General features: G+C 35.5%; 2 protein-coding genes across 2 annotated transcripts; one reads left to right on the forward strand and one right to left on the reverse strand.

Moving 5' to 3' along the window:
• Window positions 1–15,812: 15,812 nt before the first annotated feature.
• Window positions 15,813–16,385, reverse strand: LOC136069142 (uncharacterized mitochondrial protein AtMg00240-like). Its single transcript, XM_065777349.1, has 2 exons — window positions 16,250–16,385; window positions 15,813–16,060 (listed from the first exon to the last, which is right to left on the reverse strand). The coding sequence occupies exons 1-2, from the start codon at window positions 16,383–16,385 to the stop codon at window positions 15,813–15,815; spliced, it is 384 nt and encodes a 127-aa protein (XP_065633421.1).
• A 2,847-nt stretch (window positions 16,386–19,232) lies between these two features.
• On the forward strand, window positions 19,233–21,646 carry LOC112000162 (B3 domain-containing transcription factor VRN1-like). The gene is made up of 2 exons (XM_065777350.1): window positions 19,233–19,370; window positions 21,266–21,646. The coding sequence occupies exons 1-2, from the start codon at window positions 19,233–19,235 to the stop codon at window positions 21,644–21,646; spliced, it is 519 nt and encodes a 172-aa protein (XP_065633422.1).
• Window positions 21,647–24,294: the final 2,648 nt, after the last annotated feature.

The following is a 24,294-nucleotide window of genomic DNA, read 5'->3' on the forward strand; positions in this document are numbered from 1 at the left end:
TTATGACGTCTGCTTCTAACGGTAGCTCTTTTATCATCAGACTAAGACACCAACTAATTTTTGGTGTAGGCGGAGACTGAATCCCAAATCTCTTATTCAACTATAAAAAACTTTACAAGTTGAGTTAACTAGAACTCGCACAAAGGAAACTAAATGTGCATATAATTTGATTGATTTCCATATTCTTAACTGTCACTCATTTAACCAATCATCAAAAATAAAGAATGGGCTTCACTTTGTTTCAACTTTTAAGTAAGAATGTAAAATTTATCCTGAAGAAGCTCGGTGACATGAAGCCTACATGATTGTATATTAGAGGCTCAGACAAGGCCGTCATTATTAATTATTTTTTTGGGTCAAAAAGTTTCATTATTTTTCACACCTATAAGTTGGCTAATATCATGACTTCCAATAATGTGGTTGCCACCAACATTACCAAATATGTTATGAAAGAGATATCTTATTAAACTGTTTCATAAGATAATTTTTTTTGTGAAAAGGGGAGAATTGAGCACTGATCTCCAAAACCTTTTAAAAAAAAAAATTACCCCTGAGAAAAATATAAATATATATATATATATATATTTTGTTGACACTTTTAAAAAAAAAAATTACCCCTGAGAAAAATATAAATATATATATATATATATATTTTGTTGACTTTAACCCCAATGTATGACTTCTTTGTATTAAAAAAGTGTAAGATATTTCAAATTTTAATATTCAAAAGGTTCAACCTTTTAAGGAAGTAAAAGTTATCTCATAAATGCAGGATAAGATATATATATATATATATATATTGTGAGAATCATGATTCATGAGGATAAGATATAAGTACATTATAGAGACAATACAAATGTCTAATTTTCATTCTCTATATATGTGTGTAATTTTATTTTCACTTTTGAAATTAACCACTACAATCCAAATTTTATAGTTCCACCCTTGATCGATATGGCTACAACTGTTGTTTGTTATCTACAATTGTTGTTTGTTGGCTATAATTGGACTTTTATATAGTTCAAAAATACTCTCATTAATGAATGATAACTTTATTTAAAAATAAGGTTATAAATGTCAAATAACAAATTTCATTTTGAATTCAAAAAGAGAATTTTTAAAATTTATGATTTTTAAGAATTCCTTTCTTTTAACTGGATATTTTCTAAAAAAAATAGAGGATTCTCTTCTCTCAACTGGACCTTTACCCAAAAAATAGAAGCTAGTGTGTGTGTATATATATATATATATAAATATTTTAAGATAACTTCTTATTTTATACTTTAAAGAGTATACACAAGTTTCTACTTTAGTATAGATATTTTTTTTTAAGATAGTTTCAACCTATGGCGTCCGCTCCTAATAATAGCTCTTTATCGTTAGATCAAGACACCAATCAGTTTTTGGTGTAGACGGGGATTGAACCCCAGATCTCTTATTCAACCATCAGAGACTTTACCAATTGAGTTAACTGGAATCCACTATTTTTTTTTTTAAATCACCTTTATTTATTTCAATTTTTTAAACTCTCTTTCATATTCTTTCATGTACTGTTATTAGTGTAATTAAATCTCGCATATTTAATTATTTCTTTAAGCAATGAATTGAATTTTATATTTTGAATCTTAATTAACTATTGAAAAACAATTAAAAACTTAACAACAATAAAAGAAAGCCTAGTTCCAAATAAAAAACATTTCTATACTTTTATATATTACATGCCTATAAATTAATTTTATTTTTTATAAGTCATAAGAAAATAAAAGTTCTAATAGACACAATCAATTTCTCAACCCACAAATGATCCCAGTTAAAAAGTGGAAGAGACCTAAATTGATATCGTTAAAAACTCCCTGTCTGGATTCAATAACCAAAACTAATTACTAGACAAGAGAGGAAAAACAAAACCTTATTCTAACATTACTTTTTTTTTTTTTTTTTAAATAAATGTACAACTTATTTTGGTTATGTTAGAAATAGAATTGAGAAGCATATGAATGTTGTATAAATAATATTAGTGCCGTGAGTATTGCATAATGAGCTTAGGCCCGTTAGGGTTGTAGACTAATGACTAAAATTATAGAATTTTAGAAAAATAGAAGCCAAACCTAATAGTGGCTTCGGTCAAAAAAGAAAAAAAGAAAAGAAAAGAAAAAGCTAATAGTGGCTTCACCGGTTAATGCGGAGGCAGAGAGTAAGTAATCAGGCAATAACTGGTTGGGCACACTTCATATTGGATATATTGTGACGGTCTTGATTTGTAGGGTTTTTTTTTGGTCTGTTCGCGTGTGTGATATTTTTGATATCACAATTATGCAAAAGTTGGTGGGAGCTGATTTTGACGACTTCTTGTGGTTCGAATTCAGAATGTGACCTTAATTATAAAGTCATGGCTTCTTAATATTTTATCGTAAAGGTTCGGTACTGTCACTACTAAGAAAATACAAGAATTACTGTTAATTTTATATTCTTAGTTTTTCATACTATTAACTGTACATGTTAGATGATGGAATAAAATTTTAACTTTGAAATGAACTTTAACTTTGATTCTTAATAAAAATAAAATTTATGATATTTTTGAGGGGTTAATTTGGTAATAATAGGTAAATGGAGTCACATGCTTTCCCATGCCCTTGAATCAGTCCCTTTAATCCTGCATTAATTCCACTTGTATTCATACACTAGTATTGGGTTCATTCTATTTCTCAGGTTTTGGTTTTCTTCTATTTTCTTAATTTGTTCCTTTCTCTGTTCTGCTTGGATAAGGTTTTAATAATTAAGAGTTGTTTTCATTACACTTTAAAACAAAACAAAAAGTTTATATTGCACTTTAAAACCAAAAAAAAAAAAAAAAAAGGTTTATAAAGTCATTAATAAGAGTTGTTTTCGTTACACTTAAAAACAAAACAAAAAGTTTATAAGAGTTTTTTTCATTACACTTTAAAACAAAACAAAAAGTTTATAAAGTCATGGCATTTTATTCTATTTCTCAGGTTTTGGTTTTCTTCTATTTTCTTAATTTGTTCCTTTCTCTGTTCTGCTTGGATAAGGTTTTAATAATTAAGAGTTGTTTTCATTACACTTTAAAACAAAACAAAAAGTTTATATTGCACTTTAAAACCAAAAAAAAAAAAAAAAGGTTTATAAAGTCATTAATAAGAGTTGTTTTCGTTACACTTAAAAACAAAACAAAAAGTTTATAAGAGTTGTTTTCATTACACTTTAAAACAAAACAAAAAGTTTATAAAGTCATGACATTTTATTCTATTTCTCAGGTTTTGGTTTTCTTCTATTTTCTTAATTTGTTCCTTTCTCTGTTCTGCTTGGATAAGGTTTTAATAAGAGTTGTTTTAATTACACTCTAAAACAAAACAACAAGTTTATAAAGTCATTAATAAGAGTTGTTTTCATTACACTTTAAAATAAAACAAAAAGTTTATAAAGTCATGGCATTTTATTGTAAAGGTTAGATATTATCACTAATCACATCAAAAGAAATATTAATAAAACCCATAAAAAAAGTATTGTCACTATTATTATGTAAATAAAATAATTGCTGTTCTTTGAGTTCTTTAATATCAGAAATATTGCTGCCAACACTTCTATGTGAGAATTTTCATTAGTGGTGTTGCGAATTTAGAAAGTTATTGATGCTCTTGACTCCCTCGTTCGAAAATCTGGACTTAAGGTTGTGATAAGTCCCATTTTTTTTTTTTTTTTGATAATCTTGTGATAAGTCCCATTGATAGAAAGTGATCATGAACTGTTTGTTGTGACCGCCACAAAAATTTTTGTTTCTTGCCCAATCTAGTCGTAAATGAATACTGAGACTCGTGCCAATTAATTATTTAGACTTAACGTGAGTCCATCCCTGCAATAAGATTTCATTTAAAGGTTCTCTATGTACAAATTTCATTACTGCTAATAATTGAAACAAAATCATCACGTTCTCTCTCAACGTTCCAAAAGCACTAATAACGATCTTGCAACACATGGAAGAAAACATATATCAAGAAGAGTGACGCTAATCGTAGCAATGACAAAATCACAGTTTTCTTCTCCAACTAATAATTTATGCAAAGTAGTCTTGTTTCTTTTTGACTTGTCATTTGTGTTATGAGAAAACTTGTTATGAATATGCCATTTTTCAGGTTCGTGTTAAACATGCTTGATTGAAAGAACCGACAATGATTTGGACCCCTAAAATTCATGAGACACATTCATGTTGTAATATATTAAAGTAGTGTGAACAGCCCCATATATTGAATGTTGTAAATATTATTGTCTGCATAAAACGTAGAGGTTACGCGCCAACCTAACTTCAATTAACATCTTTTGATTGGCTGTTTACCAACTTGGAGGTATATTTTTCTAAAAAGGACAAGACTAAAAAACATGAAGTCTAGGATTACTTATTTCTAGCCCTTTGATTTATTCATTCTTTTTCGAAATGGGTATGTGAAGATGTAATCATGTCAAATATCCTTATTATTGACAATTAAACGGTGCTCATATCATATGCATGGGTCATTGCTATCTGTATTTTCTACTTAATTTATTTATATTTATTTTGTTTTCCAACGTTTTTGTGCACGGAATTTTATGTTTGACTGTATCAAGAATCAAGAGATTGAAAAACTATATTTTCACATTAATGAATCAAGATTACAGAGGCTACATATATATAACCGTTTGTACAGGTGTGAACACAAATAAAACTAACTAACAAACTTCTACACGTGTAGCTACAGGACTAATTAACTTCATCACGTGTTAACACTTAAGTAAACATCTAAGGTATTAAACTACAGGTTGTATCAGTGTTAAGCTCTACTTGTGTTGATCTGTCGTTTCATGCTCTGTTGTTGAGTCACCAGCTTTGTTAGCAACACTGCTCTTGGTAGCTGCAGGTTCAATTCTCTCCAAATTGTGATACGCCCCCTCAAGAGCAGCAGGTGTATGAATATTAATCATCCCCATCCTTTTAATGAGGACATCAAATTGATTGTAATTCAAAGCTTTAGTGAGTAGATCAGCCAATTGACAATTGGATCGAACATGATTCAGCTTGATCACTTTCTCAAGCACCTTATCTCTAACCACATGACAATCTATTTCTATATGTTTTGTCCTCTCATGGAAAACTGGGTTAGATCCAATATGCAAAGCAGCTTGACTGTCACAGAACAATAAGGCCTCCTTGTCATGAATCACTCCAATGTCTTTGAGGAAATACAAAATCCATACAATCTCACATGTTGCCACTGCCATGGATCTGTACTCAGCTTCAGCTGAGGATCTTGATACTGTAGATTGCTTCTTAGACTTCCATGACACCAAAGAATCATCAATGAAGATGCTATAGCCAGTCACTGATCTCCTAGTATCAGGACATGCAGCCCAGTCTGCATCTGCAAATCCTTTTAAGTGCAGATCTGTGTGAGAGGAATACATGAGTCCTTTGCTTGGTTCACCTTTCAAATATTGCAATACTCTGTGTGCTGCATCCAGGTGTGGTCTCCTCGGCTTGGACATAAATTGACTGAGTTTATGAACAGCAAAAGTGATGTCAGGTCTTGTGATTGTCAAATACAAGAGCTTGCCCACAAGCCTTCTGTAATGGCTGGGATCCTTAAGTTCTTCTCCTTCGAACTTGCTTAGCTTTAAACTGTGTTCCATAGGAGTTTTAGCTGACTTACACCCAAGCAATCCTGCATCATTGAGTAGCTCAAGAGTATACTTCCTCTGGCAGAGAACAATTCCCTTATCTGATCTTGCAACCTCTAAGCCAAGAAAGTACTTCAAAGCACCCAAGTCTTTAAGTTTGAACTTCTCATCCAGCATGACCTTGAATCTGTCCACTTCAGCCTTGTCATTGCAAGCTATCAAAACATCATCTACATAGACCAAAAGGATCATGAAAATGTCACCATGTCTTCTGGTAAACAAGGAATAATCAGCCTTGGATTGAATGAAACCAAGCTGAATCAAAGTACTTGAGAATTTGGCAAACCATTGCCTAGAAGCTTGCTTGAGGCCATAAATGGACTTATTGAGCTTACAAACAACCTCCCCCTGGCTGTGAAACCCTTGTGGAAGAGCCATATACACTTCTTCATCCAAATCTCCATGAAGAAAGGCATTATTGACATCTAATTGGCTTAAAGACCAACCTTGAATGGCAGCAACAGCAAGAAGGACCTTCACAGATACCATTTTTGCCACTGGAGAGAAGGTTTCAAAGTAGTCAATGCCTTCCTTTTGAGTGAATCCCTTAGCCACCAACCGTGCCTTATATCTTTCAATGGAACCATCAGCCCTATACTTGATTTTGTAAACCCACTTGCAGCCAATTGATGTCTTGTTAACAGGTAATGGTGTCAAAGTCCAAGTATTGTTAGCCTCAAGAGCTGCTATTTCAGCAGCCATGGCAGCTTGCCATTGGGGATCAGACACAGCTTGGTGGTAATATTGAGGTTCAACAAGAGATGAAATGGAGCAGCAAAAGGTTTTATAGGATGGAGAAAGATGTTGATAAGAGATATGAGAGGAAATTGGATGAGAGGTACCTGATGAAGAGGAAGACACAGGCTGGACAGAAGCAACTTGATTGCAGTGGAATTCCTGTAAGTAAGAAGGCCTTTTAATAGATCTAGTGGACCTCCTAAGAGGAAGGGAATCTGCAATGGGATCAAGGGGTGCTTCTGGAACCTCATCAAGAAAGTCCTCATCAATAGTATGATGAACTTGGATAATAGATTGAGGAGTAAGAACAGGAGTGTGGGGTGGAGAGGGAAGGGAATCATCATGGAAGGAAGAAACAGGAGAAACACATGGTAAAGGTAAAGAATTGAAAGGAACAGAAGTAGTAGAAGATGAATGATAAGGAAAAACAAACTCATGGAAAACAACATCTCTAGAGATAAAAGTAGCATGAGTATCAAGGTCATAGAGTTTATAGCCTTTGACATTGCAAGGATAGCCAAGAAAGACACATCTTCTTGCTCGTGGGGTGAACTTTGTTCTGGTTTGAGCAATGGTGGAGGCAAAACATAAGCACCCAAAAACTTTGAGATGATTATATTCAGGGATTTTGTGAAAGAGCAGCTCAAAAGGAGTTTTGTCATTCAACAAGGGAGATGGGAGTCTATTTATGAGATAGGCAGCGGTTAAGACACAATCACCCCAAAACTTCAAAGGTATTTGAGACTGAATTTGTAAGGCCCTTGCAATGGAGAGTAAGTGTTGGTGTTTTCTCTCCACAACAGAATTTTGTTGTGGAGTGTAAACACAACTATGTTGATGGATAATGCCATGTGAACTAAGAAAACCAGGCATGATAAATTCTTTTGCATTGTCAGTCCTAATGGATTTGATGTTTTGACCAAACTGTGTGGCAACCATGGTGTAAAAGGACTGAAATAAAGGCCTAACATCAGTTTTGGATTTCATTAAGAAAAGCCAAGTGGCTCGGGTTGCATCATCCACAATGGTTAAGAAGTATTTATAACCATCTAATGTAGGAATAGAATAAGGACCCCAAACATCCATATGGACTAAATCAAAAGCATGAACACAGATTTTATTATGAAATGGAAAAGGTAATCTTTTAAGCTTGGCCATAGGACAAACTTGACAAGTCTTATTACAACAAGATTGTAAAGAAGGAATGATGTGACCTAAAGTTTTAAGCTTCAAATCTGAAGGATGTCCTAATCTGGCATGCCAGAGAGAAGATGATGCAGAAGTAGAACTGGAAGAGCTTGCTGCAGAAAAAGGAAGGAATGAAGCATTGAACTTGTGATTGCTTAAGTAATCAACAAGTGAAGAATGAGGAGTGTGCTGGAGACTATCACACTGCAACAAGTACAACCCATCAACAGCCTTGCCCACCCCAATCGTTTTCCAAGTTAAAAGGTCCTGAAGAAAACAATAGTTGGAAAGGAAAACAAGGCAATAAGGTTGAGATAATGTCAGTGTACTAACAGACAGAAGGTTAAAGCTGAAAGAAGGAACACATAGAACATTTGTGAGGGTGAGTGAAGGGGAAAGGACAATAGTCCCAATGTGAGTGACCTGAGCTGATTCCCTATTAGGCAAGTGAACCAAAGACTGTGTTGTAGCAGTAATTGAAGTAAACAAATCAACAGAACAAACAAAGTGATCAGTTGCACTAGTATCCAATACCCAAGTCCATTTATCATACGTTCTTCTATTCACAATTTGTGCAGAGAAAACACTATGGGATAAATCAATACCTGACATTGGAACACTGGCAGTGACAGATGTGGAGGATGATGCTGCATTGGCCATTGAAGCTTCTTTCACTGGAGCAGAAGTTCCAAACAAAGCAAAGAGCTGTTGGTACTGCTCAGAAGTGAAAGGAGTATGATGATGCATTGGTGAGGCAATCAAAGGAGCAGTGGGAAACACATCTGAAGTCACTTGATGAGCCATAGATGGCTTGTTCTTGAATTTAAAACCCGGTGGAAAACCATGCTTTTTATAACATTTATCCACTGTGTGACCTATCTTTCCACAATGTGTGCAAGTTGGTCTCTCCTTCCCTTTGCCAACAGCACCACCAAGAAAAGCCCCAAGATTCTCATTGGACAATTTGGCAGCGAAGGCAGTAGAGTCAACTTTAGCAAAAGAAGCATTTGGCATTGGTCTTTGTGTCTCTTCTTGAATTAATAAGGAATAAACCTTACTAATAGATGGAATAGGATCCATGAGCAAAACTTGAGATCGAACATGGGAGAAAGAATCATTCAATCCCATTAGGAATTTCATGACAGACTCTCTTGTTTGCAGATCAGTGAGCCTCTTGTTAATATTGCAAATGCATTTACCACAGGTGCAAGAGGGAAATGGACTAAGGTTTTGTAACTGATCCCAAAACACCTTCAACTGTGTAAAGAAGTCAGTGATTGATGTCTCACCTTGATGAAGCTCTGCTATATCCTTTTGGAGGTTGAAAACTCTAGGTCCATTTGTCTGTGCAAAGCGATTCTTCAAGTCATTCCAGATTTCTATGGCTGTATCTTCATAAATGATGCTTGCTTGGAGTTTTGGTGAAACTGAGTTGGTTAGCCAAGTGCCAACCATGTTGTCGCATCTTATCCATGCTTGCACATTCGAAGGAGTTGCTACCAGTGGTGATGAGAGAGTCAAGGTTCCATCGATGAACCCTAGTTTATTTTTGGTGAGTAAGGCCTTTCTCACTGCACGAGCCCAAGCTGCATAATTTTCTCCACCTATCAATAGCTGTGTAACAAGAACCAAGCTTGGATTTTCTGCGTGATGCAAGAACAGAGGATTGTCCATTGGAGATTCTTGTGAAGAAGAAGATGGATTTACAGGTGTGGAAGCATCTGTAGAACCATTTACATTCGTAGCAGAAGCCATGAATAATGAATCGAAGAAAGAAATGTTCAAGAATCAAAGAATTTTTCAAGAACAGAGGTAAAGATTTTCTCGAGAAAATTGAGAAATAGAAAGCAAAATTGAAGGAAAACAAAACCCTACAGGAATTTGGGGATTTGCTCTGATACCATATCAAGAATCAAGAGATTGAAAAACTATATTTTCACATTAATGAATCAAGATTACAGAGGCTACATATATATAACCGTTTGTACAGGTGTGAACACAAATAAAACTAACTAACAAACTTCTACACGTGTAGCTACAGGACTAACTAACTTCATCATGTGTTAACACTTAAGTAAACATCTAAGGTATTAAACTACAGGTCGTATCAGTGTTAAGCTCTACTTGTGTTGATCTGTCGTTTCATGCTCTGTTGTTGAGTCACCAGCTTTGTTAGCAACACTGCTCTTGGTAGCTGCAGGTTCAATTCTCTCCAAATTGTGATAGACTGTCCAATTAACTTCAATATCCCATCTTAATATCATCTTGTTATGTAAACAAAGCTGTTAAAATTTTCTAGCTTCATCATGTTGACAACTTTTGATTTAATTATACTGTGATTCTTTTGAGGCTACAAAGTCTGAAATTAGATTCCATTATTAAAAGAAGTCTAAATCGCTTTGTTCAAATGTCCATTTTCATCAAGAAACATCTTAAAAGCTATATGCATTGTTTACACAGACTTGGTCTCAATCAAATCTAGTCCACTAGAAGTACTTTTGTAATGAATGAACCCTTTTTGAAAAATGCGGTCTAAATTTAACAATAAGATATGAAATTATTTCATTATTAAAAATTTCTGAAATTAGATTTGAAATAATACTACAAGAAGAAAATGAACATATTTATCAAACCCTAAACACTCAGATGATAAACTACCTGAAATTAGATTGAAAAAAAAATAAAAATATTTTTAAAAAATTTCAGAATCATTTTAAAAAATCCAAAGGGATCTATCTTTTTGAAATTAACTTTTATTCTAATATGTCTTCTCAACAACAATGAAATTTATTGTAATTATAGCACATTTATTTAAGCACCCGCGAAAAACTTCATATAGTCTTTTCACAAGCTTAACTAACAAGATACTCCCTCCGTCCCAAATTTTTTGTCCTGTTTGAAAAGTCAAACTTTTTAAGGGAACATCATTTATTGTCTTGTCTATCTTTTAAAAATGTATAAGTTTCCAAAATTATCCTTAAAAAAGTTTATTAAAAAATTGAATTAATAAATTAATAGGGGTATAATAGGAACATTAGTAAATTAATGACTTTTATTTTTAGAAACAGGACAATATTTTGGGACATCTCAAAATAGAATAGAGGACAAAAAAAATGAGACGGAGGGAGTAAATAGGTGTAGTTAATTTTGACGTAGGAAATATTAGTTTATTTTAACGAATTACCTAACTTGTTTACCATTAGCAAACTGCAATGGAAGACTAATTTAATGGTTAGCATCAGCAATGGGTTCGTATTTTAATGGTTGCTTAGATTCTTAAGCCATACTCGGAAAGAACTTTGTTGCGGCTCCCAACATCGATCTATCATGGTACTTTTTAATTCTTGGGGGAATGATCAGATGTGAGATGTGTTCCATAATTCTAAGATTATTTTTCAAATGAGACACCCGTGGCCATGACTTTTGATAAAAATAATAATTTATTGATTGGTTCACGTCTCGAGTAGGTATGCCTATCTATTTTATTTCTCTCTCCACCTCGTTAAAGCGTACCTGTACGTGGTCTTCATGAAACTCCAACGTACGCAATCTATTATCAGGCGTACAATGGCTATGTTAACTTTGCAACAGAATTGAACAAAGATTAAAAAAAAAAAAAAAAATCAAAATGATATGGGTATAAATTACATGCTCGCACAAAGAAAAACAAATTTTAAGAATGGATTTTTTTTTTTTTTTAAATGGAGTGAATCGAGATTCAAGAAAGTGCCAAAGGAGAGAAGGTTTTTGGAGTATGGAGTATAAAAAAGGTGACAACAAATTTTTTTTTTTTTTTCTTTTTTTTGAGACAGTGGGGGGGGTTTGGATTCCGCGTTTGCGTTTCAGCAAACGCGTTTTCCTCCCTTTTTTTTTTTTTTTTTGCCGCATTTTTTTACTTTTGGGAGACAAAAAAGCTGTGCATGAACAGTGTGTGCACTGTTCACACACTGCACTGTTTATGTAATAAAAAATATTAAAAATGGGTCCCACGATACTATTTACACATTTAAAAATTATTTTGCTACAGTTTTTTCAGTTTTCAGTTTTCAGTTTTCAGTTTCAGCAACAATAAGTTCAATCCAAACACACCCAGTGACAACAAATCTTTTCCGTGCCACAAATCCAGATAGCAATTTGATGGCCCACTCAACCTAGCTGTTGACAGGGTGGTCGTGGAGAAAAGAGGTGAGTTTCGGCAAGAAAAAAAGGGTTCGACTTTTGGGTAGTAATCCATTTCCATATTCCGTTTCCACCTACTTGGCTATCAAATATCAATGACATGAGGAACACCGAGCCCAGGACTGAAATTCAGAATTCAGAATGTGACTTTATGTGAGTGTTTGGATTCGGTTTGTTGCGGCGCGTTTTGCATTTCACGTTTTCTCCTTTTTTTTTTTTTTTTTTTTTTTTGCCGCATTTTTACTTTGGGGGGACAAAATTCAACTGTTCATGCACTGTTCACGCACTGTTCACGCAATATGTATAATATTAAAAGTGGGTCCCACGAAACTATTTACACATTTAAAAATTATTTTGCTACAGTGTTTTCAGCATCAGTTTTCAGCAATTTCAGCAACAATAAGTGCTATCCAAACGGACCCAATGCCTTAAAACTATATACTTCATAATTTGTTAAAATAAACTGAAGGAAGTACTTGCATTGCAAACTCTGTTGATCTCTTCAAATTTAAGTCAGAATTAGAATGCAAAAGAACTTTCTTAGGAACTTGAACTTGCCATCTACAAATTATGGGACAAAATTGGGAAATGCCCTGTTTGAGCAAAAAAACCAGCATTATGCCCTCTTTTCCAAACTAAATAGGGAAATGCCCCTCTTTTGTAACTCGATTTTCTCAAAATCGAGTTATAAAAAAAAAAAAAAAAATTTGGAGTCCTATAGCAGCGTTTTTAAGGACCTTATAGTGACATTTTAAGGACCTATAGTGACGTTTTGTAACTCGATTTTCATAAAGTCGAGTTACATGCAATTTTTTTCTTTTTTTTACCTATAACTCGACTTTATGAAAATCGAGTTATAAAAAGTTACTATAGGTCCTTAAAACGTCACTATAGGGTCCTTAAAAACGCCACTATAGGGCCTAAATCGATTTTCAGAAACTCGATTTTCAAAAGATGGGTATTTTCCTAATTAGTTTGAGAAAAATGGCAAAATACTGGATTTTTTTTTTTTCAGAAAGGGGCAAAAAGCAATTTTGTCCACAAATTATGTTATATTCTTGATGTTTACGGTCCAATGTCACCAAAATCCTCATCTTGTATAAAATCCATTTTGGTATTTTGAACATTAAGTAATTAGAAGAAGAGGAAAAAAAAGTTGAATTTTACATAATTTTTCTAAAAGAAATCAAGATAATGAGGTGGTATAAAACTTTCAAATTATTTTGAGTAATAAATTTATATATTTAAAATTAATATATTCAGATTAATATTTTAAGTTATTGCTTTCAATATAATCCTTATTCTACTGTTTAGAACATTTGGCTGGCAGCAGGGGCACATAAATTATGACATAGACCACATCTCACAAATTTTTTTTATTTTTGACTTTTCAACTTTGACTTATTACTTATCATAATATATATTTTTTTTAACTTTTTTAATTAATGGTTTAGATAAAAAGTTTTTATTTCCAAGTATCAATACCGACTTGCATTACGTGGAATCTTGTACCCCTCCTATCCCTTCTCCTTCAATATAAAAAAAGTAGAGCATTCTATCACCTTGAGTTAAAAGTTAAAACTAGCAAAACTCGTAGGTCACTCTGTCACTCCTCATGGAAAAACTTCCGCAATCCTTTCCTCCTCTTTCTCTTTCTCTTCCTCCTCCTCAGAAGGGGTTTGTAGCTTTAAATCCTTTCCTCCTCTTTCTCTTTCTCTTCCTCCTCCTCAGAATTGTAGCTTTTATTTTTATTTATTTTATTTGATACCGCCTTTCTTCTTCTGTAACAGGGTAGAGATTTATGTTTGGATCAACGTTCTTATAGCTATAGTTGGCTTGGGGACTGCTGTTATCTCTTTCTATATGGCTTGGAAGAAGTGTAGTAGACGAAACAACAACGTTGCAAATCCCAACAACAACGTTGCACTTGCAAATCCTGGCCTTGAGCCTCAAATCGTTGGGTACAACCTTGTCTGAGATTGTGTGTTATGTGTTTGTATTGATAAATAATAGTTACTCTGGTAATCTAGGCCTTGCTTTGCTATCTTTTCTGATATGAACACGTCTAAGTGTCGAAACAGGAAATAAGGGGACGAATGGCGTTCATATTATCCCATTCTAATGTAATAAAGATTATGAGCTATGTGTTTGTATTGGTAAATAATAGTTACTCTGGTAATCTAGTCCTTGCTTTTCTATCTTTTCTGATGTGAACACGTGTAAGTGTTGAAACAGCAAAGGGACCGAATGGCCTTCTTCTCCGAATGGCCTTCATATCCACCCTTCTAATGGCCTTCATATAGTCCTTGCCTTTTTATCTTTTCTGATGCAAACACGTCTTGTGTCCACGTCCAGATTATTTGCGTTTTCAGCTTTTTTTTTTTTTTTTTTTTTTTTTCCGGCGCCTATTGCACTGTTGTTGTNCAATACATGCTAGTATTTCTAACACGTTTCAATCGGTTATCGGTTGAATCATTAAAATAACAGTACATTTTTTTTATTAAAAAAAATTTGGCTCTTAGGCAATACACAACATGTTCAAGATTCCAAGAAAAAATTTTACAAACTTTTCACACAAACGCCCAACCTGTCCAGACATCAACCAAAATATCCACTTGATATGTTTTTTAAGAAAAAAAAAAAAAAAGCAAAAAAAAAAAAAAAAAAACCTTTTCAACAGCACCCTGTGAAATGTATCTATTGTTACATTGTTTCTTCTTCAGCAACCAAAAACACTAACACATTCAAAAAGCTAAAGCAAACTTTATGCTTTGGTGGAGCTGTTGGGTCCATTGGATTGAACTTATTGTTGTTGAAACTGAAAACTGAAAACTGAAAATTCTGTAGCAAAATAATTTTTAAATGTGTAAATAGTATCGTGAGACCTATTTTTAATATTTTTTAGTGCGTGAATAGTGCCAAACAGTGCATGAACAGTATTTTTTGTCTCTGTACGGTAAAATCATGTGATTTACTGTTCACTTCCGGAAAAAAAAAAAAAAAAAAAAAAAAAAAAAAAAAAAAAAAAAAAAAAAAAAAAAAGGAAAAAGCCAAACGCAAAATGTGGACTCAGCTTTCAGCTGAGTCCAAACGCCCTCGTTGACTCACAAAGCATTTCTATGACTACAATTACCCAGAAATAAAATAATAGTTATTCTAAATTCATAATCACTTACTAATATGGGTCAAGAATAACAAGATGGGCTAGACAGCCTAGACCTGAAGGACTGTCTAACTTACCTGGTGTGGTGTCTGCCGTCTGGTGTGGAGAGTGATTGAGCGGCAAGACTTGAGAGAGAGGTGAGAGAGTTTTAAAGTGAGAACAGAGGAAAAGAAAGAAATATATAGGAGCCTTAACCTAGCACAAAACGACAGTGTTTGGTGCTTTTTTAGTTTTTTTAGTTTTTTTTCATTCAAAACCAAGGGAAACAGCATCGTTTCACACATTTTTTGTTGCCACATGTTAGAAACCACAGCAACACACACATAGTATACCTTTGGCTACAACAACAGTGCAATAGGCGCCGGTAAACTCAAGGTGGATGTGAGACCAACTTGAGGTTGTCAACCAAAGTACGAAGGCGTCCCTTAGGATGTGACTTGGTGAAGATATCTGCAAGTTGATCTTTAGAGGAGACTGAGATCAGCTTGAGAGCACCATGGACAAGATGAAAACGGATAAAATGACAATCGATCTCAATGTGTTTAGTCCGTTCATGGAAAACATCATTGTGAACAATATGAATAGCACTCTAGTTGTCACAATAAAGAGGAATAGCAAAGGATGTAGACACACCTAAGTCTTTGAGAAGCCATCGTAGCCAAAGGAGCTCAGATGTGGTATTAGCAAGGGCACGATATTCTGCTTCAGTACTGGAGCGGGCCACATAAGTTTGTTTCTTGCTTCGCCAAGAAATCAGAGAAGAACCAAGAAGAAAGCAATAACCAGTGGTGGACCTGCGATCAATGGGATCTCCTGCTCAATCAGCATCAGAAAATGCACGGAGAGTAAGAGGAGACTGAGCAGTGTAGAAAAGACCATGGAAGAGAGTGCCCTTTAGGGATCGAAGAATGCGCAAAACAGCAGCATAGTGAGTCGATCGTGGAGCAGACAGATACTGGCTCACCTTGTGAACAGCATAGGAAATGTCTGGACGAGTGACAGTGAGATAAACCAAGCTGTCAACCAAGCGTCTGTAAAGAGAGGGATTAGACAATGGTTTCCCCCCTGAGGGAGTCAAATGCGCATTAAGCTCAACTGGAGTGTCAACAGTCTTGCTATCAGTGAGTCCAGCGCGAGACAAGAGTTCAGAGGCATACTTGGCTTGAGTAATATAAAGTCCATCTGTAGAATGAGTGATTTCAAGATCCAAGAAGTAGCTGAGATGTCCAAGATCTTTCATCTCAAATTGTTGACTGAGAAAAGTCTTGAGTTCTTGAATGCCACTGAGGTCATCACCAGTTATGATCATATCATTCACATATAAGAGAAGTAAAATAGTGCCTTTGTCAGTGCGACGAAGAAATAAGGTAGAATCATAGTGACTAGCCATGTAACCCAAGTGAGAGATGGTAGAGTTGAATTTGGCAAATCAAGCTCGTGGAGCTTGTTTAAGGCCATAAAGTGCACGTCGAAGGTGACAAACCTTGTTTGAGTCAACAGAGAGACCAGGAGGAGGTTGCATATACACTTCTTCACTTAAATCCCCATTAAGGAATGCATTTTTGACATCCATCTGAAAAAGGTCCCATTTACTGGCAACAGCAACAGCTAAGAGGGCACAAACAGATGAGATACGAGCAACCGGAGCAAAGGTCTCTTCATAATCAATCCCATACTCTTGTGTAAAACCTTTTGCAACAAGACGAGCTTTGTAGTGCTCAATGGACCCATCAGAGCGAGTCTTAATCTTGTAGATCCACTTACAACCAACCACAGATTTCCCAAGAGGAAGTGTCACCAAATCCCAAGTATGGTTTTTAGATAATGCATCAAGTTCCTCTTTCATTGCAATCTGCCATAAAGGGTCAGTGGAAGCCTCACGATAGGTGTGAGGCTTGTGTAGTGTAGCAAGAGCAGTGTAACAATGATAGTCAAGTAAATGTGCAGGAATAGATCTTACCCTAGTTGAGTGACGAGGTGGAATGTCTTGTGCAAGATCTTCAGGCGGAGCAGGAGCAGGAGACCCAAGCTCAGGATTGGGGTTGGGTAGCTCGTCTTCAACCTGTTCATCTTCCACCTGTTCATTAAAGGGTGAACTAGGAAAGGGATCAATGATATCTGGTGGTTGGATAGAGAAGTCTACAGCAACAGAATCAGGAGCAACTACAAGAGGATTATGAGCAGTTACAGAAGGAATATGTGTCTCATCTGGAAAAAGATCTAAGACAGAGGAGGAAGACAAAGAAGCACTGAAATGAGAGAGCTCGACAAAGAGGCGATGTTCCCAAAAGACAACATTATGGGAGATACGAAGACGATAAGAGACAGGATCATAACACCTATACCCCTTTTGAGTTTCTCCATAGCTAAGAAAACAACAAAGCCTTGACCGAGGCTCAAGTTTGTTATGCTCATGTGGTTGAAGAAGAATGAAACAAGCAAAACCGAAGGAGCGAAGGTGGTGATAGTCTGGAGATGACCCAAAAAGGCGCTCATATGGAGTTTGATTTTGGATAACAGGACTCGGAATACGATTAATAGTATGAACAGCATGAAGAGCAGCTTCACCCCAAAAAGGAGCAGGAACTTTAGCAGAGAGAAGGAGAGCACGAACAGTGTCAAGAATATGATGAAGTTTTCGTTCGGCTCTACCATTTTGCTGAGAGGTACCTGGACAAGTTAGTTGATGAACAGTGCCATAGGAATGCAAAACAGCTTTGAAAGCATATTGAGTGTATTCAAGAGCATTATCAGATCGAAAAATTTTGATGCGTCTAGAAAACTGAGTTTCAACCATTTTTTCAAAAGTAGAATATACTTCCAATAATTCAGAACGATGTTTCATATTAAAAATCCAACTATAGCGAGAGTAATCATCAACAAAGACAACAAAATATCTAGACCCACCAATACTAGAGAAAGAGGAAGGCCCCCAAACATCAGAATGAATAAGGTCAAAGATATCAGTGGATATGGATTCACTAGTATTGAAAGGCAAAGCTGGTTGTTTTCCTAACTGACATGAAACACAATCAAAATTTTCTGTAAACACTGAACCTAACAAACCTCTAGAAGCCAATTGTTGTACCCGAGAGGAAGATGCGTGACCAAGTCGAGCATGCCAAAGTGCAAGGGAAGGAGTGGAAGAAACTGCAACAGCTGCAGCAATAGAAACATGAGCAACAAGTGGAAGACGAAGGTTGTCCACGGGAAACATACGCCCAACTCTAGGACCGGTCCCAAGCTCCTGTCCCGTCCTAGGATCCTACACAATGCACCCAGAATAATCAAAGGTAATGCGATAACCCAACTCAGCTAATTGTCCCACAGAAAATAAATTATAAGAAAGGTCAGGAACATTAAAGACTCCAGGAACCGAGAGGTTGGAGGTTGAAACTGAACCTATATTATGACCAGACATTGTGGAACCATTTGCTATGTGAATATTAAGAGGGTGCGGTGCAAGTTTAAGGTCAGAAAATAAGGACGAGTGAGGTGTCATGTGATTGCAACAAGCGGAATCCATAAGCCAAAAGGAAGGAGACATACCAGATAAAGCTGAGAGAGAAGAGGAATAAGATGCATTACCAACCATACGAATGACATTAGCGATGATATTTATAAGGTCATCTCTGGAAATGGAGAAAGTGGATCCAGAAGACTGAGACTGTGCAGAAACAGGAGCCATGGGTTGGACACTCTCAGTGTTAGCAACTGTAGCAGCAGAAGTGAAAACAACTGATTTGTTGCGCTGATAGCAAGTCTCAATATTATGGCCAAAGTGTTTGCAAAAATTGCAAAAACGTTTGCTGGATTGTCGGCTATGATTATTGCAACAAGAAGAAGACCTGTCCTTATTCTTCATTTAGACGCAAAATTTGCAAAAACGGACTGCAAAAATGAAATCTACACGAAAAACTGGGTAAGGAGCACCTGGACTGTAAAAAGTCAACTCTAAAAAGTCAACGGTCAAAGTCAACAGTCACGGTCAACGCACGTCAGCTAACTGGGATGACGTCAGCAAGATGACGTAAGCAACTGACGTTTGCTGATATAAGCGGCTGACTGTGATGACGTAAGCAATGACGCAGAATGATGACGTCACCTAGGGCTGACGTCAGCAGATGCAGAGGCGTGGCAGCACGTGTCGGCGCGTGAAGAACACAGATGGCGCGTGGAGCGCGTGACCTGATGCGCAGATTCTTTGGGCGGCGCGTGAGGGCGCGTGGAGCTTCCGATGGTGGTCAGGTTTTCACTAAAAGGTATATCGGCAGTGGACAATCTTAGTGATGTCTGCAAAAACACAATTGGAGCAAGGATGACGGCGGCGATGGTATTGCAGTGGTCTCAAGACTCTGAACGACGGCGGCTGCAGGTCCGAACCAGAGACGATGACTGAGATGCGTCAGAGGTTTAACGGTGAATATCTGCAACAGCAGTTGTAACAGCGGAAGCAATTGCGAGTCTGGAATAACACTAACAGAGACAAGACTGCAATGAAATTGTTAGAGCGATGGCTCTGATACCATGTTAGAAATACTGAATGTAATTGTATTGTATTTCATGATTAAAAGAATGTACATAGGTGCCTTTATATAAGAGGTATATGTGTGCAGTACAAGTATGTGTGTGTGCTATACAAGTAATCTAATTGGACCTAAAACTCACAACACTATATACGTTAACAGTAGTTATAATTTTATAAAGAATTCAAATTATAATAGTTATTAATATGAATAAAATGTAGGATATGCCGATATGGTTTTATATATATTTTTGTGCCTAAGTATTTAAGGCATTTTTTTTTCCATTTTCACTACTTTTTATTTCCCCCTCTCCTAATTCCAGTTGTCATTTTTTATTATTCTAAATTTGTGTTTTTGAGAAATCAATTTGAACTAAACAATAAGGATAAAACTACTCCACATGTTCCTATATAAAAATAAATTTAAAAACATATATTCCTTTTTAAAAAAAAATAAGGATAATTTTGAAATTGAATTAATGAAAAGTTGATAATAAAAACTAAAAGATTACACAAGGTGAAATGGACCAAATAAATTGATGCATTGCATTGGGATTGGACCGGTTGACTACCCACTGATCCATCGAGTTGTGCTGTGCAGATTGCAGAAGGCATGCATCTTATGAGTAAAAGAACACAGGAACTGTGGCCTATCAAACCCTGTTCCGGTACACACACGCCAGTCTTACCCTGTTCCAGTGCAAACAAGAACTCTCTTAGAATAAAACCTTTACCAAAATAAATTTGACATTTTCCTATCTAATAACAATCGAAACAAAACAAGTTAACTTTAAGCAGGCTTTACCGAATACTATTGATCTTATTTCTGTAGTTGTACGATTCACTCATTTTATTGTACTTTATATAATTGATAAATTTCTACTTTTTTTTATTATTATTTATGTGATTTAATATTAGTCACTATGCCATAAGAAATCAAAGGGAAAATGATAATTTATTCTGTATGACTTAGTCCTTCTGTACAAAAACTATCAATTGTAGGATTTGACATCTTAAAGTATGAATTAAAATGAAATATTTAATGAGTATCGTGGGTAGAACACTTTCGATTTACTTTTAGTCTAAACCTTAGAGGTCAATTATAGTAATTGAAAATTTATAAATTGTGATACAGTCAAACCACAAAAGGATAAATTGTAAGTTCTTGAAATTAAAAATGATTGTATATTTAAATTGATTTTTTTTTTGTTTAATTTTTGATGTGATATTAATTATATTCATTATTACATTAATTTTAAAATTTTAAAATTTTCTGCTTTTGTAATATAATTGATAATAACTTTGATATTTTCCTTGGATATAAGTATTCTTAATGATGCATTTTAGTATGTTACTCTCAAAAGTCAAACGTAGATGGTGCATTACTTCAAGTTTAACTAATATGACTTATCAAAGCCGGAGAGACCATGGTAATGCCCCATCCGATCTTATTGGAAAGGACTCGCATTTTTTCAAGATTATTCTCGATGAAACTCTTCGTGTTGGAAGGCTTGTAAGAATACTTACAAATCTCTCTTTTTGATTCAAGAAATCTAATGTTAATTAAGAAACATGGACTTGATTGGCTAGCTAGCTACTAGTTTAATTCTAATTGTACAATGTATATGATGGTCACCCTGGTATAATTATTTGTGAATCTTGAAAAACATGTGATTTGTGTATTTATATTACAATGCTCGTATTGCATTTGCATGTATTATTAATTAGAGATTCTTAATTTGTAGACGATTCCAAAAATGTTTATAAGGAAATACAGAGAAAATTTGTCAAGCCCTACATTTCTTAAGCTTCCAAACGATGCAAAATGGAAAGTAGAATTGACAAAATGCAATGATGAGGTTTGGTTACAAAAGGGTTGGAAAGAATTTGCCAAGTGTTACTCTCTAGAGCAGGGACACTTTGTAGTTTTCAGATATGAGGGAAATTCTCATTTTCAAGTGCTCATATTTGATGAGACTGCAACGGAAATAGACTGTCATTCCAATAGCTCCCATGGTCGTGAGGATGGTAAGTTTGATGAAAAATATATAGTTCCTAATATGGAAGATGATGAGAGTGATAGTTCTGTTCTTACGGTCTTACCATGTCGTGGCGACCTCACATGAAAATGAAAAGTACTTATACAAGTGCAAGAATTGTGAGCCAGAAATCTAATGTTCGTATAAGGATCCGAAAATTGACTAGGAAAGACAAAGCAAAAGCTCTTAAGAAAGTAGCAGTGGCGGCTCTAAGATTTTTTTTTAGGGGGTTCAGCGGTGGTGGAGCTAAAAATTTATCATAGGGGCAAGTAAAACAATAAAATAATTAACTTTTTTTAATATGCGCAACATCCATATTATATACATTATATAATAGCCTAAAATAATATTCTAAATATAATTTAGTATAAATATCGATAAGAAAACAACCATTAAATGCAAAAAAAAAAAAAAAAATTTAATTAAATAACTAATTACATATATGGCCAGTCTCTTGGAGTTAGACTAATTGTAAATGTAAAATTAAGAAGAAAAAAAAAATAGTAACTGATATAAGTTTTAACTTTTGAAGTATATGACTTCTTAACCGTACACGTGGTTAGTCTCTTGAAATTGGGGCAAGCACTAAAATAATTTTTGGATTTGGAAATCTTTAGAGCATTTATCAAACTACTTGATCAAATAGAGAGAAAAACTGAGAAAACATGGAAGGGAAAAAAGAAAGATATAGAGAATGAGAAAAGAATCATAGATATAGATATATATATATATAAATATAAATCTATTGGTTGTAATAGTGTGTACTTTTTAGTTGAGAGCAATTACAGGAGGATCAGGAGCAGCTACAGAAGGAATATGTGTCTCATCTGGAAAAAGATCTAAGACAGAAGAGGAAGACAAGGAAGCACTGAAATGAGAAAGTTCGACAAAGAGGCGATGTTCCCAAAAGACAACATTACGGGAGACACGAAGACGATGAGAGACAGGATCATAACACCTATACCCCTTTTGAGTTTCGCCATAGCCAAGAAAACAACAAAGCATTGACCGAGGCTCAAGTTTGTTATGCTCATGTGGCTGAAGAAGAATGAAACAAGCAGAACCGAAGGAGCGAAGGTGGTGATAGTCTGGAGGTGACCCAAAAAGGCGCTCATATGGAGTTTGATTTTGGATAACAGGACTCGGAATGCGATTAATAGTATGAATAGCATGAAGAGCAGCTTCACCCCAAAAAGGAGCAGGAACTTTAGTAGAGAGAAGGAGAGAGCGAACAGTGTCAAGAATATGACAAAGTTTTCGTTCGGCTCTACCATTTTACTGAGAGGTACCTGGACAAGTTAGTTGATGAACAGTGCCATAGGAATGCAAAACAGCTTGAAAAGCATATTAAATGTATTCAAGAGCATTATCAGATCGAAAAATTTTGATACGTCTGGAAAACTGAGTTTCAACCATTTTTGCAAAATTAGAATATACTTCCAATTATTTAGAACGATATTTCATATTAAAAATCCAACTATAGCGAGAGTAATCATCAACAAAGACAACAAAATATCTAGACCCACCAATACTAGAGACAGAGGAAGGTTCCCAAACATCAGAATGAATAAGGTCAAAGATATCAGTGGATATGGATTCACTAGTATTGAAAGGTAAAGCTGGTTGTTTTCCTAACTGACATGAAACACAATCAAAATTTTCTGTGGACACTGAACCTAATAAACCTCTAGAAGCCAATTGTTGTACCCGAGAGGAAGATACGTGACCAAGTCGAGCATGCCAAAGTGCAAGAGAAGGAGTGGAAGAAACTGCAGCAGCTGCAGCAATAGAAACAGGAGCGACAAGTGGAAGATGAAGGTTGTCCACGGGAAACATTCGCCCAACTCTGGGATCGGTCCCAAGCTCCTGTCCCGTCCTAGGATCCTGCACAATGCATCCAGAATAATCAAAGGTAATGCGATAACCCAACTCAGCTAATTGTCCCACAGAAAATAAATTGTAAGAAAGGTCAGGAACATTAAAGACTCCAGAAACCGAGAGGTTGGAGGTTGAAACTGAACCTATATTATTACCAGACATTGTAGAACCATTTGCTGTGCGAATATTAAGAGGGTGCGGTACAGGTTTAAGGTCAGAAAATAAGGACGAGTGAGGTGTCATGTGATTGCAACAAGCGGAATCCATAAGCCAAGAGGAAGGAGACATACCAGATAAAGCTGAGAAAGAAGAGGAATAAGATGCATTACCAACCATACGAATGACATTGGCGATGATATTTATAAGGTCATCTCTGGAAATGGAGAAAATGGATCCAGAAGACTGAGACTGTGCAGAAACAAGAGCCATGGGTTGGACACTCTCAATGTTAGCAACTGTAGCAGCAGAAGTGAAAACAACTGATTAGTTGCGCTGATAGTAAGTCTCAATATTATGGCCAAAATGTTTGCAAAAATTGCAAAAACGTTTGCTGGAATGTCGGCTATGATTATTGCAACAAGAAGAAGACATGTCCTTATTCTTCATTTAGAAGCAAAATTTGCAAAAACGGACTGCAAAAATGAAATCTACGCGAAAAATTGGGTAAGGAGCACCTGGACTGTAAAAAGTCAACTCTGAAAAGTCAACGGTCAAAGTCAACAGTCAACGGTCAACGCACGTCAGCTCACTGGGATGACGTCAGCAAGATGACGTAAGCAGCTGACGTTTGCTGATGTAAGCGGCTGACTGTGATGACGTAAGCAATGACGTCACCTAGGGCTGACGTCAGCAGATGC

Source organism: Quercus suber, unplaced genomic scaffold (genome assembly GCF_002906115.3).
Source record: "Quercus suber isolate HL8 unplaced genomic scaffold, Cork oak 2.0 scaffold_153, whole genome shotgun sequence".
Lineage (NCBI taxonomy): Eukaryota > Viridiplantae > Streptophyta > Magnoliopsida > Fagales > Fagaceae > Quercus > Quercus suber.